At 39.0% G+C, this 12,360-nt stretch overlaps 1 protein-coding gene across 1 annotated transcript in view; it reads right to left on the bottom strand.

The window, feature by feature from the left end:
- Window positions 1-12,360, bottom strand: part of mkrn1 (makorin, ring finger protein, 1) — an 82,728-nt gene that overhangs the window by 54,240 nt on the left and 16,128 nt on the right. The window contains exon 2 of the mRNA XM_078220054.1: window positions 10,448-10,576. Within this exon, the coding sequence (XP_078076180.1) occupies window positions 10,448-10,576 (129 nt within the window). The remainder of the gene's footprint in view (window positions 1-10,447; window positions 10,577-12,360) is intronic.

The following is a 12,360-nucleotide window of genomic DNA, read 5'->3' as shown; positions in this document are numbered from 1 at the left end:
GCATGTGAAGCCAACTATGCATTTTAGTCTGGACTCTCCTCCACTATATTGCCAACATGGTGGTCTGCCATGAGACCAGACCACCCAACAATTTTTTCTGACACTTTGGAATCATGGTTGGTTTAGGATAATGGGTGGAATCCATGTCTCAAACCAATCCCAAAGATCAACCTGCCCCAGACAGAAATTCAGGCCAGTCTGGGAAGCGAAAGCATTGCTATATAGCTAACTGGCAAAACAGAGCAAAGCTGCCAGTCTACACTGCATATATCATTAATGTGGAAACTAACCAGCAAGTTGAGAAGGGAAACACTGTTTTGAGAATTTCCATTATTTGATATTCAATTTATGCCACTCTGCCTTTGCCTCTTGCAACAGCTCACCCTCAAACTACTCTTTTTTTTAAAAAGAACTTGCTGGATTTTCACATTACTTGTACATTAAACTGACAAAGTTAGGGTTTGTATTTAATTTTAAAGACTTAAACTACACAAAAGACAATTAAATGGATAAACAGAATCATGTTTTAAGAACTGTTTATACCTTTATTGTGGATACTCTCAAAGAACAGGGGAAAATATGGTTAAAAAAAATTTCAACAAGCATTTTGAGTATCTTTTTGGGAAACCAGTGATCAGAATGCATAATTAGGGCAAATGTACTCACTATAAAATAGCAGCCATTGTGTGTCATTGAGATCATCACAAAATCATCAACAGAAGTAATATTGCTAAGATAGTTAAGAGTTTTCAATTAAACATGCATCAGAGCACCGAACTTAAAAGAAATACGCACAAATCGATGGTTAATGAGTGTTTATAGTGAATCAGATGATACAATGATGGCGACATACCATTTCATTCACAGCACATTATCAATGCCACTGATTCACAGTGATTGAAAGCAGCAGCTTTTATTATTGGGGTGTTTGGAAGATTAAATGCTGAGACTGTCCTGTTTTTGAATAAACTGTAAATCAGTGGCCTTGTTTACTGTAACATTTCATTTTACCTGCCTCAGTTGTACCTCTTACCTTTTTTAAATACTAGAATTACAATAACATTGAGAGAAAGAACGGATGCAGGAACGTAGTGGTTGTGGAACAGGAACTGAGAGGTGATGAGTTCAAATGTTGTGGCTGCGCATTGTGACAATAAAAACCAATAAATCTAGTCATTTACAGGCTGGCAGCAGAAATAAAACCAAAGCTAAATCTGTTGGACTGCTCCAAAACCAAACAGACTAACTTCAGAAACCTGCAAACCCTTTGTACAGTACAGTTCTAAAGTGGCCTAGCTGGGCACTCAATTTACACTTTTCACAACTTCAGGAATTCCCAATAAAGTACTTTTGAAATGTAATCATTACTGAATTTAAGAAACATAACTGCCAAGTTGCGCACAAGCTCCCACAAAAGCAATGTAACAATGACAAGACAAAGTTCCCTTGCTAAACAACAAATTACACTCTGACCAACTGATGACTCTAATTATGAGTGAGATGTTGCGGTCTTCAGAGTAATCAACATTACAAGCAAAATAATACATTGTGCATGCATGGTACAGGTAATGCCGCAAAACTAGAAATCTCGACTCAGAGGCCATGCTGAATGTCAGATTAGGCAGTTTGGGTCAGGATGGGTCAGGTGGGGTCAAGAGTTGCTCAAAGCATGGGAATAGACTCGCACACAATTAATTAAGGGATAACCAGTCAGGTGCAAGGTCATGCCAATGCTAGGTCTAGTTGAATTGTCCAGGTATTTTTTATTTATTTTTACTTAATTAAAATTGATGCACAGCATATTCTAATAAAAGTCCAGTTTTTGAACAGCTGGATTTGAGACACTGTACTGTTTAACTCTTCTCCCATTAAACAGCATATAAGCCACAAAAAATGCACTAATTGTACAAAGAATGGATATCCTATAAAGTTGTTCAGATCGAGATGCCATCTTACCCAAGTTTTGAACTTTTATCTTAGCATACAAAATATGTTAGGCAAGATATACTAGATTGGAGGTAGGTTCCCAGCATTCAGCAACAGGCCTTGGGGAAGAGGGCATCACTTTAGTACTGCATGGTTATGGGAATACTTTTGCGATTTGTCAAAGCTGAGGGAAATGGTTCTATGATTAGCCAGAGTTGCAGTTGAGGTGTTGAGGCTTTGTACTAGAGGGCTGCCACGGTGCCAATATCATGTCAGGGGAAGGAGGTGCAGTTAAGTCCTGGAGCTCAGCAATATTGTAAAACATAATCTAACCTTTGACAAATAGGAGGTTCAAATGTGGAGTTTGGCTCAACTGGGTACTTTTGAAGTCAATCAGCAGGGTCCAAGGTCTGGAAGACCAGCCATGATTGTACTGAATGGCTGTTCAAGAGACCCTACTCCTATTTCTTATGTTCTTAATCTGATGATAGACTGTGAAAACAAAAGACATTAAACAGTCCTATCTCTCAGAATTGCCTAGACTCAAATAATGTGCAGGTTGTTAATTACCTCATGACCATTTATGGTAAAGTTCAAAGACATTGCACCATCTCATTATACTCAACCACCTGCTTACTTCAAGGACTTACTTCACTGATCTATATACTCTGAATGATCTGATAGATGGATTTCCATTCAAATACAATGACAAAAACAAAAATATACAGACCAAGGCCTTTCTGAATTAAACAAAAACAGAAAATGCTGGAAAATCTCAGCAGGCCTGACAGCATCTGTGGAGAGATTTGCTGAGATCTTCCAGCATTATCTGTTTTTGTTTCAGATTCCAGCATCCGCAGTAATTTGTTTTTATTTAACTGAACTATACAAATCTCTACCCATTCCTGTGGTGAAAAATTGATCAGTTAACTATGCATATTCCATACAAATTGCAAAAACAGAAAGGAGCGGCCAACAGCCCTCCAGATGCTGCAAAGGAAAAATCAGATAAATAATCACTGCACTTGTGTCAAACTGCAGGTTACTGTAATACCAGGGGCAAACAGGAGAGTTTGCAGTTCAAGATAGTAGCAAAATGAACAGGCAAGGTCTGCAGATGCCAACGTGCTCTGGGGTTGAGCAGCACTAGATGATGTTTCTAGCAGCACAGGAAAGACTAGGGTAGGGATAGGATCATCATCCCAGCATCTGGCAACGAGAACAAGCAGGGAGGTTCAATGGTCGAGTAGCAAATGGCATACTGGTTAAAGAGTCATGGTCCCTTATACCTACCCAGTTTGATTGCATTCTGCAGCTGCTAGACACCAGCTCTTCCCCCTCCACCTCACTCATTCCATCTGAACTCCAGGCAACCTAGATCTTATTGGGGAGGGGTGGCTGGAGAATCAACATCAAGGATCAGAGAGAATTGTTTCGGTTTGACAATGTATTGGGGAAACGAGGAAGCTTCCATTTTTGAACCAAAGTACAGAGATGATGTAATGATTTTTAATTGTCTGAGACTCTGAAAATTCACTCCAATTGTTTTTTCTCCCAGTTTGAAATGCTTTTCAACCAGCAAAGCAATTAGCATCAATCTTTCTTGAAAATACTGGAAATTTAAGTCTGAATAGCAATCAAATGCAGACTCAATCTCTGATCTCTAGTGGGAAGACACCCAACAATTTTTGGATGCAATTTCCATCATACACATTTGATCATTTTAGTCATTACTTCCATCAATGTCTTGGATTGATTGTGTCAATAGAGACAATGAATCAGTAAAGATTTAAAGTATATACATTAATTGATCTTTCATGGCTTAGCTTGTGGACAGCCATTACAAATTTCACGCACCTTCTGGTTCATCATTAGTGCTCAGTCCCGTAAAGAGACCCCAACAACCAATAGTACACCTCTGCTATACAATATTTACTTAAACTATGGTGTGGCCCAATGACCTCTTATGTCTATCAGACTCTTAAGATCTTCCACATGCTACCATGTGTGTGCATGTGTCTTTAGAGAAAACAGGCTGAAAAGCACTCTGATGAAACAAGGCATGATTAGGAACCAACAATTCGAATTACCATGAAACCTGCAAACTCAGTATACCTAGGGGACTTGCATCAAGTTTCTTTCATTTGCATATATTGCAATACCAGCTGTCTATATAGCAGCATTTCTTTTATTTTTTTCAATCCTCATCTGAGATCATGACCAATTCTGGACCCTGTCCAGGGGATTGTGATTTTATCCCTTTTCTTGCTCATCAGATTGGGATCTACTGCAGTAGCAATGTACAGAGCAATGTGGCTGCTGTAGGGCAGAAGTGCTTGGAGATCCCAGCTGAATTGAGATGGATTAATATGTTGCAGAACTCTGTACAGAACAAACTCCATCCCTGTTGCAGCTGGTGAAGATGGTGGTGGTGGTGGGGGAGGGGGGGGGGGGTGGAAATTGGCAGCTAAATCAGTATCTGGCAATATTGGCATAATTAATTTGTCAATTCTGGATGGAGGCATTCTTGGAGGTTTGATTCTACTAATATATTATTGGAATAACCACATAAACCATGAGAAGGCAAAAGATAAGGCTGAAACATTTGCAACAATTCTCAGCCAGGAGTGCCAAGTGCATGACCCATCTCCAGCATCAGAGATGCCAGTGTTCAGCCAATTCAATTGACTCCTTGTGAGGTCAAGAAATGCTGTAGACACTGGTTACTGCAAAGGCTATGGGCTCTGACAACATTCTGGCAATTGCATTGAAGACTTGTTACTCCAGAACTTGCTGCAACCCTAGTCAAGCAGCTCCAATGCAGATATAACACTGGCATCTATCCGACAATGTGGAAAATTGTCCGGCTATGTCCTGCCCACAATTAGGGCATTTCCAACCCAATTAATTTTAGCACCATCAATCCACTCAAAAATATCAGCAAGTGATGAGATGGCAGTGCTTATCAAGCGGCACTTACTCGGCAATAACATACTCACTGATGCTCAGTTTGGGTTCTGCCAGGGCCACACAGCTCCTGACCTCATTACAGTCTAGGTCCAAAAATGGACAAAAGAGCTGAACTCAATAATAGCTGGGTGAAAGTGGCTGCTTTTGACATCAAGGCAGCATTTGATTAAATGTGGCATCAAGGAGCCCGAGCAAAACAGTGGTGTGGTGGTAATATCACTGGACTAGTAATCCAAATGCCCAGGCTAAGGTTCTGGGGAGATGGGTTTAAATCCCACAACAGCAGATGGTGGAATTTAAATTCAATTAATAAAATCTGGAATTTGTTGTTCACTAATGTCCCAACCTGGTCTGGCCTACATGTAACTCCAGACCCATGCAATGTGACTGACTCTTAACTGCCCTCTGACACAGCAAGCCACTCACTTCAAGGACAATTAGGGATGGACAACAAATACTGGTCTCATCAGCAATACCCACAAACCAGAGGGAAAACCTTCCACTATTTGGCGTCATACCTAGCACAAAGGAAGATGGTTGCCTTAGTCCCAGGAGATTGCTGCAGAAGTTCCTCAGCGTAGTGACCTAGGTATAACCATCCTCAGCTGCTTCATCAGTGACCATTATACGGTCAGTTGTGAGAATGCTCACTGATGATTGCATAACATTCAGCACCATTCACAACTCCTCAGATACTGAAGCAGTCCGTGTCCATATGCAGGAAGACTGGACAACATTCAGGCTTGGACTAATAAGTGGCAAGTAACATTCGCATCAAATAATAATACAAAAGCAAATTACTGCAGATGCTGGAATCTGAAACCAAAAGAGAAAATGCTGGAAAGTCTCAGCAGGTCTGGCAGCATCTGTAAGGAGAGAAAAGAGCTGACGTTGCGAGTCTAGATGACCCTTTCACTCGAAACGTCAGTTCTTTTCGCTCCCTACAGATGATGCCAGACCTGCTGAGATTTTCCAGCATTTTCTCTTTTGGTTTAACATTCGCATCACGCCAGGCAATGACAATCACAAACAAGAGATAATCCAATCATCTCCCCATGATATATGGCATTACCATTGCTGAATGCCCCACCAGCAACATCCTAGGTGTTACCATTGACCAGAAACTCAACTGAACCAACCATATAAATACTGTGGCTATAAGTCAGAGGTTGGGAATTATGTGGTGAGTAACTCACCTCCTGACTCCCCAAAGCCTGTCCACTATCCACAAGGCAAAGGTCAATAGTGTAAAGGAACACTCTCCACTTGCCTGGATGAGTGTAGCTCCAACACAAGAAGTTTGACATCAACTAGGATAAGGCAGCCATGTTGACTGGCACTTAATCCACCACTGACACACAGTTACAGCAGTGTGCATCACGTACAAGATGCACCGCAGCAACTCATCTACGCTCCTTAGCCAAACTTGTTTCAAAAAGTGACCTCTAACATCTTGAAGAACAGAGCAGGAGCATGGGAACACCACCACCTGCAAATTACCCACGACTCATATTAGCCTGACCTGGAACTATATTGTCATTCCTTCATTGTCACTAAGTCAAAATGCTGGAACTCCCTTCTTAACAGCACTATGGATATGCCTACAAGTTATGGACTCAAGTAGCAGCTTACCACCGCCTTCTCACGGACAAGCAGTGATGGACAAAACATGCTGAGCTAGCCAGCAAAGCTCACATCCGTGAAAAAATATATTGTTTTACGGTAATCAGCAGCTGAAAATGTTGGGGGTTTGACAAAGATACAAAATAGGAGAAGTAGGCCGTTTGGCCCCTCGGCCCCTCGAGCCTGCTCTACCATTCAGTAAGATCATGGCTGGTCGGTTTGTGTGGAGTCCCACATTCCCATCTACCCCCGATGACCCATAATTCCATTGCCTAACAAGAATCTATTTCTGCCTGAAAAATATTAAATAAACCTGCTTCCACTGACTTCTGAAGCAGAGGGCGGGATTTTCCAGCAGCGCTCGCCCCAAGGCCGGAAATTTCCACCTGAGGTCAACAGATATTTGCATGGTCCACCCCCAACCGCTATGATTTCCATGGCGGGAGGAATGGGAAAATTCCACCCAGAGTGTTCCAAAGTCACTCAACCCTCAGAGAAAAAATGTCTCCTTATCTCTGTTCTATAACAGCAACCCCTAAAACAGTCCTGGGCTCACCCACAAGAGGAAACATCCTTTCCGTGTCCACACCATTCAGGATCACGAATACTTCACCTTTCCTCATAAGACAGCCCACTTATTGCAAGTATCAATCTAGAAAACGTCCTCTGAACCACCTCCAATGCATTTACAGCAACAGCTGTTACTCGGGAGGTAATCTCTGAGCTGATTGAGGGAGAACATTCTCTCAATTCCTCTCAAGACCCTGGTCTCCATTTCTGCCATCCTGCCATATTTCCTAATCTCCTTCTCCATCTCCCCATGTACCACCCAATCTCCCTCTTCCTGCAATTCTCTAGAGCCGCTAGTGATTTCAGTGCTCCACGGACAACCCCAAGCATTTTCAGGGCTTTCAATTCTCTTTGTTAGTCCCCTTTACCTCCTATCCCCATACCACAGAGCCAGCAGTATATGAATTTGTTGTCTTTGCTCAGCACATTGCAACAGAAGAAATTCAATTCAATTCCAGAGAAAGGTAATTTCTCTGTCACTATGCATGCTTGGTACAGGGATCTCCAGTACATAAAAACTATTCTTTTCTTCCTATGGCCACCTTATCATTAGCTGTATAAATGGTGTTTCAAGTTGTAAACAGTCTTGGTATCTGAAACCATTTTGCATCAATGTAAATGTAATAGAGTAAATGCAGCCTTATATTCTACTACACAATTTTCCTCAATGCTTTTCTTAGCTGCTTTCTGGCCGTGTATTTAAACTTATCTTTTTGTTTTCATTATTACTTCTTTAGGGCAGCACGGCGGTTCGCACTGCTGCCTCACAGTATCAGGGGCCCGGGTTCAATTCCAGCCTTGGGTAACTGTGTGGAGTTTGCACATTCTCCCTGTGTCTGCATGCGTTTCCTCCAGGTGCTCCAGTTTCCTCCCACAATCCAAAGATGTGCAGGTTAGGTGGATAGGCCATGTTAAATTGCCCCTTAGTGTCCCAAGATGTCTAAGTTAAGGGGATTAGCAGGGTAAATACTTGAGGTTACGGGGAACAGGTCTGAGGTTACAAGGATAGGGCCCGGGTGGGATTGTTGTCAGTGCAGGCTCGATGGGCCGAATGGCCTCTTCCGCACTGTAGGGATTCTATGATTCTAGAATCTCCAAACTTATTCTGAATTTTCTCTTACTATTTACTGTTTTCCTTCTTTAACTGTTTGCTCTCATTTGCGACTTCTCATAGCTTTTTTTTGTTCTTTATCTTATCATTTCACTCACCTTTAGCTTATCAATGGAAATGCTGAACACCTCGCTGTGGATCAAAAGGCAATGCAACATACCACACAAGTTTCTGCTGCTCCATTGCAAACTTTATGGTTCAAAGAACACTCATGCAGAGTGGCTTCAAAAGCATTTTGAAGTAACACAAGTCAATAGCTAGGATGGGGTACAAAATGTAAAGCTTAAGCTGCTGAAAGTGAAAAAGCCACTAGTTAGGATATGCAAGGTATAAGAGGCAATAGGACTGGTTGGGGAATCCATTGTGGCAGCTCTAAAATGGAAAACTGCAACTAATGGCTTTCTCATTACTAATGACCTCCTTTTAAAAAGGTCACTTTTTGCGAAGTTATTCAAGAGCTACTGATGTCCACTGTGCATGTTTGAGGTATCTTTTTCGATTGCTTGCTTTTAAGTGACCGTGAAACTTAAGCCATTAAGTCTTTTATGACCATAACAGTCACTCTAGACACCTTGCCAAGCTCCATGAAACAGACAAAATTATTTTATGAATTAGATGCAATTGAAATTGAACAGAACATAGGTTGTCCATGATCAATTATGGTGCAGCCAAATATTATTGTTCATATAATCAACATACATACAAACACAATAAAGCATCTACACCAGTATTCAACTTGAGAAAAGCCATCAAGAACTATTTTATTCTACATATGACATAACACAACATGCTCAGTGCCTATAAGTGATTATATATTAATAATTAACTTTTCTATTTGATGGCATGCTTTGAAATTTTGCATAATTTTTATCCAGGGTAAATCTATGAAGTTTATTATTTATACTTGTATACATAGAGCACATGCCACAGACACGAACATTCCAGATGGGCAACCCAAGGATCATTGACAGATAAACTGAAGCGGCCTAGGAAGCAATTGCTCCCAATTCTACCATAAATCAGTTACCAGAAATTTTAAAAATTGACCTAAGGTCCCAGATTCACAAACTACATCAAGTATCCCAACAAAGAAAATTAAAAAGGGAGTCAGGGTAAGAAAATGCCACACAGTGTACTGATAATTATTTTTGTATATCAAGCCTCTAAATATGGCTGGCTTAACAGATAATTCCAGACATTCCAAAGTGCGTTCATTAATAAGAAAATATTACAACAAACACTGTCAGATTTCAAATCGAAGCCTACATGCACAAGTACTTTTTAAAAATATTTAATTATCAAATGTATTTGGTCACTTTAATTGTGACTACTACAATCTATCTTTTTATAGCTAGACAGAATATGTATTATTCTATGGTATTCAAAATGCCACTTTTAAAAGCTAATTCTCAATGTAAATAATTCAGTGCAAGGCAAAAACAACTGAGCACAAGCTGTTTTCTTCAACTTGAAATAGATAACTTAAAGACAAATGCTTGATAATGAAACAGACTGTCATCTCTTATTGGAGATCAAATGTTTTAATTAGATAAGCTTGGTTCTTGTATTGGAACCATGTTATTTTAAAATTTAATAGTTTTAAGAGGCATAAAGTGTGCTGTCAAGTTGAGAGTTTGAGGTTTGTCAAAATACAGACAAATAGTTAAAGACCTCATTGTTGTTAAGCTGAAATGCCCAAAAGGATTTTGCATTACTCATTGTCAGCAATTTTGTAGTTATCATACAGCCAAGGACGTGCAAGTTAAATGCTCTGTAATCAAGTGAAAGCTGCAGAATTGATTTTCCAATGTAATATTATTTATAACAAATCAGATTTATAGTTTAAAGCTATATTACGATTTCAATGAGTATTTATTCTTCAGCTTGCTGAAGAATAAGCTATTACAATAAAAGAGTTGCTGCTCAGTCATAGACAATGTCACTTGACCCAACTCTGGCATATTTATTTGCACAATCTGGTTTGGAAAGAGCAAGGGTTTGCTTATGGAAGTGGCCTTTGGCACTGAGCACAAGAGAAATAATTAAGTAAATGGTAAAAAACATAAGACAATTTTTAAATGAGAACAGATGCAAGTGACATTATGCCATTCTACGACATAGTATGGAGCACCATCACATTTCACCATCAAATACCACAAACACTTCCACTTTTAGGGGTTTCTGAAAAACTTTTAATTTTGTTCAAAACTAAAAAGGATTAACATTGCCACAATTGGTGGTCCTTACCTGCAGCGGTCTCCATAGGTACAGCATCCTTTCTGGAAGTATTTGCAAATCAGTGAAGGTTTGCTGGTTGTAAGATCGTGAGAATAACGGCAGTTGTTTCCTTCTTTGCAAACACCATGCATGAAGTACCTATGGAGTTTTACAGTTGCTATTAGTCAATGCATTACATAGAAGGTCACTGACCTGAAAGTTTAATTCTGTTCTCTCGCCACAGATACTGCCTGAACTTTCTGCATTTATTAAAAATTCTTATTTACTTTAGTAAATCAAACTTTGTATTTTATTATCCCCGGTAAATTTTAGTCTCCTCACTCAACATTTGCTATAATGGTACACTTGAAAGTGAAAGAATTACTCTTTGGTTTTCAATATAAAAATATGATAAATATATATTAAAGTGGCACTACTGTAGATATCGTAGATAGTATGAAGTCCTCTTATGTTCTATGAGAAGCTTTCAAAGTTAAAGAATCTCCAAGTAAGGCTACAAAATGTCACAACATGTAAATAGTCTGAAATAAAGTAACCACACATTAATCTTTAGTAGTTTAAGCCAACATACCAATTTTATAAAAGTTTCTAGCTTTAAATTTTGTAAGCATTGAACGTCACCTTAAACAAGAGGCACTGAATGAACAAGGTTATTATAAACTCCAGAAATAAATCAGAGCACAGTGAGAGGTTTTCTTAATTGAATGGAAGAAAAATTGGATTCAGAATTGCAAATATCCAGGTCTCTAAAGGTGGAGTACACTTGGAAACAACAACTTTTTAAAATTCAGGTTTTATACATATGGGCACGCAGAGTTTATATAATACATTGTTCATGCCACAATTGTAGAATTATTTCAGGTTCTAGGTGCTCCCCCATTAGTTGTGATCTAGATGCAAATATTCAATGAAATTACATTATAAAAGCAACATTATATTTCTGAATAAAAGCTCAAATAATTGGGACTTTTCACTGAAAGAGAGCTGGTTAAGGGCAAAGATTTTTTTTAAACTACAGTTTCAAGAGGAAGAGGAGTGAACCATTGTCTTCATTGATTGGTGAATCATTGGCAAGTTGCACAAATGGATAATTATCATTGAAAATAGAAGTCAGAAGAACTTATTTTCCCTAATGAAAGTTATTAAAACAAATGGCAGTGAAGCAAAACAGCATAATTTAAAAATCAAATTTGCTAAGTACTTCAGAAAGAATAATTTAAAAAGGATTGAGAAAATGCTGGGAAATAAGATTGGGGTTAATCCTGAACAGTGGAAATGGATAAAATGCATTAATGTGTTGTAATTCCTGTAATTTTATAAATTTAGCATTGAATGGGTTCAAAGCATGCACACAATAATTATTCATAAAACCAGAATAAGCATTATTAGACACAAAAAGAAAACAAAAAGATAAGTATGGCTCATCTCTGCAAAATAAATGCCTTCATATTTCAGTTCCAATCTTCCCTGATCAAGTTCTGTAATTCTTCAGTATCATCTATGATTAAGATCCACTGGTCATCAAAATTTGACTACTCAGTGCATCAGGTTACGTTAATTTATTTAACTATGCAGCCATCGCTGTTTTAAGTTATATTCAGACCTGTGCAATTTTCTCACATTCCTTTCAAAAGCACTGACAAAAACTGAGTATCTGTGTAGCTTATCTGAAATGAATGAATTCTCCATTTCAGATTACCTTTCTTAAAAAAGATTTTAAGAAAGATACAACCCCTGAAATGGCTTCAGTCGCTGCATGCTTAGAATCATCCATTCTGTCCACTGTGCTTCAAGCATGTCAGAAAAAAGTGAGCCAAAACAAAATGCTGATAACAAACTACATGTTTGGAAAGATAATCAAACAATTAAAAAGTGTGTCACCCAGCGAGTATCATTAGCACAGCCACAACAGATACAGCATT

The sequence above is a fragment of the Mustelus asterias genome, chromosome 9 (genome assembly GCF_964213995.1).
Source record: "Mustelus asterias chromosome 9, sMusAst1.hap1.1, whole genome shotgun sequence".
Classification (NCBI taxonomy): Eukaryota; Metazoa; Chordata; class Chondrichthyes; order Carcharhiniformes; family Triakidae; genus Mustelus; species Mustelus asterias.
Note: the sequence above shows the minus strand (reverse complement) of the source record. Positions and strands in the feature narration are given on the sequence as shown.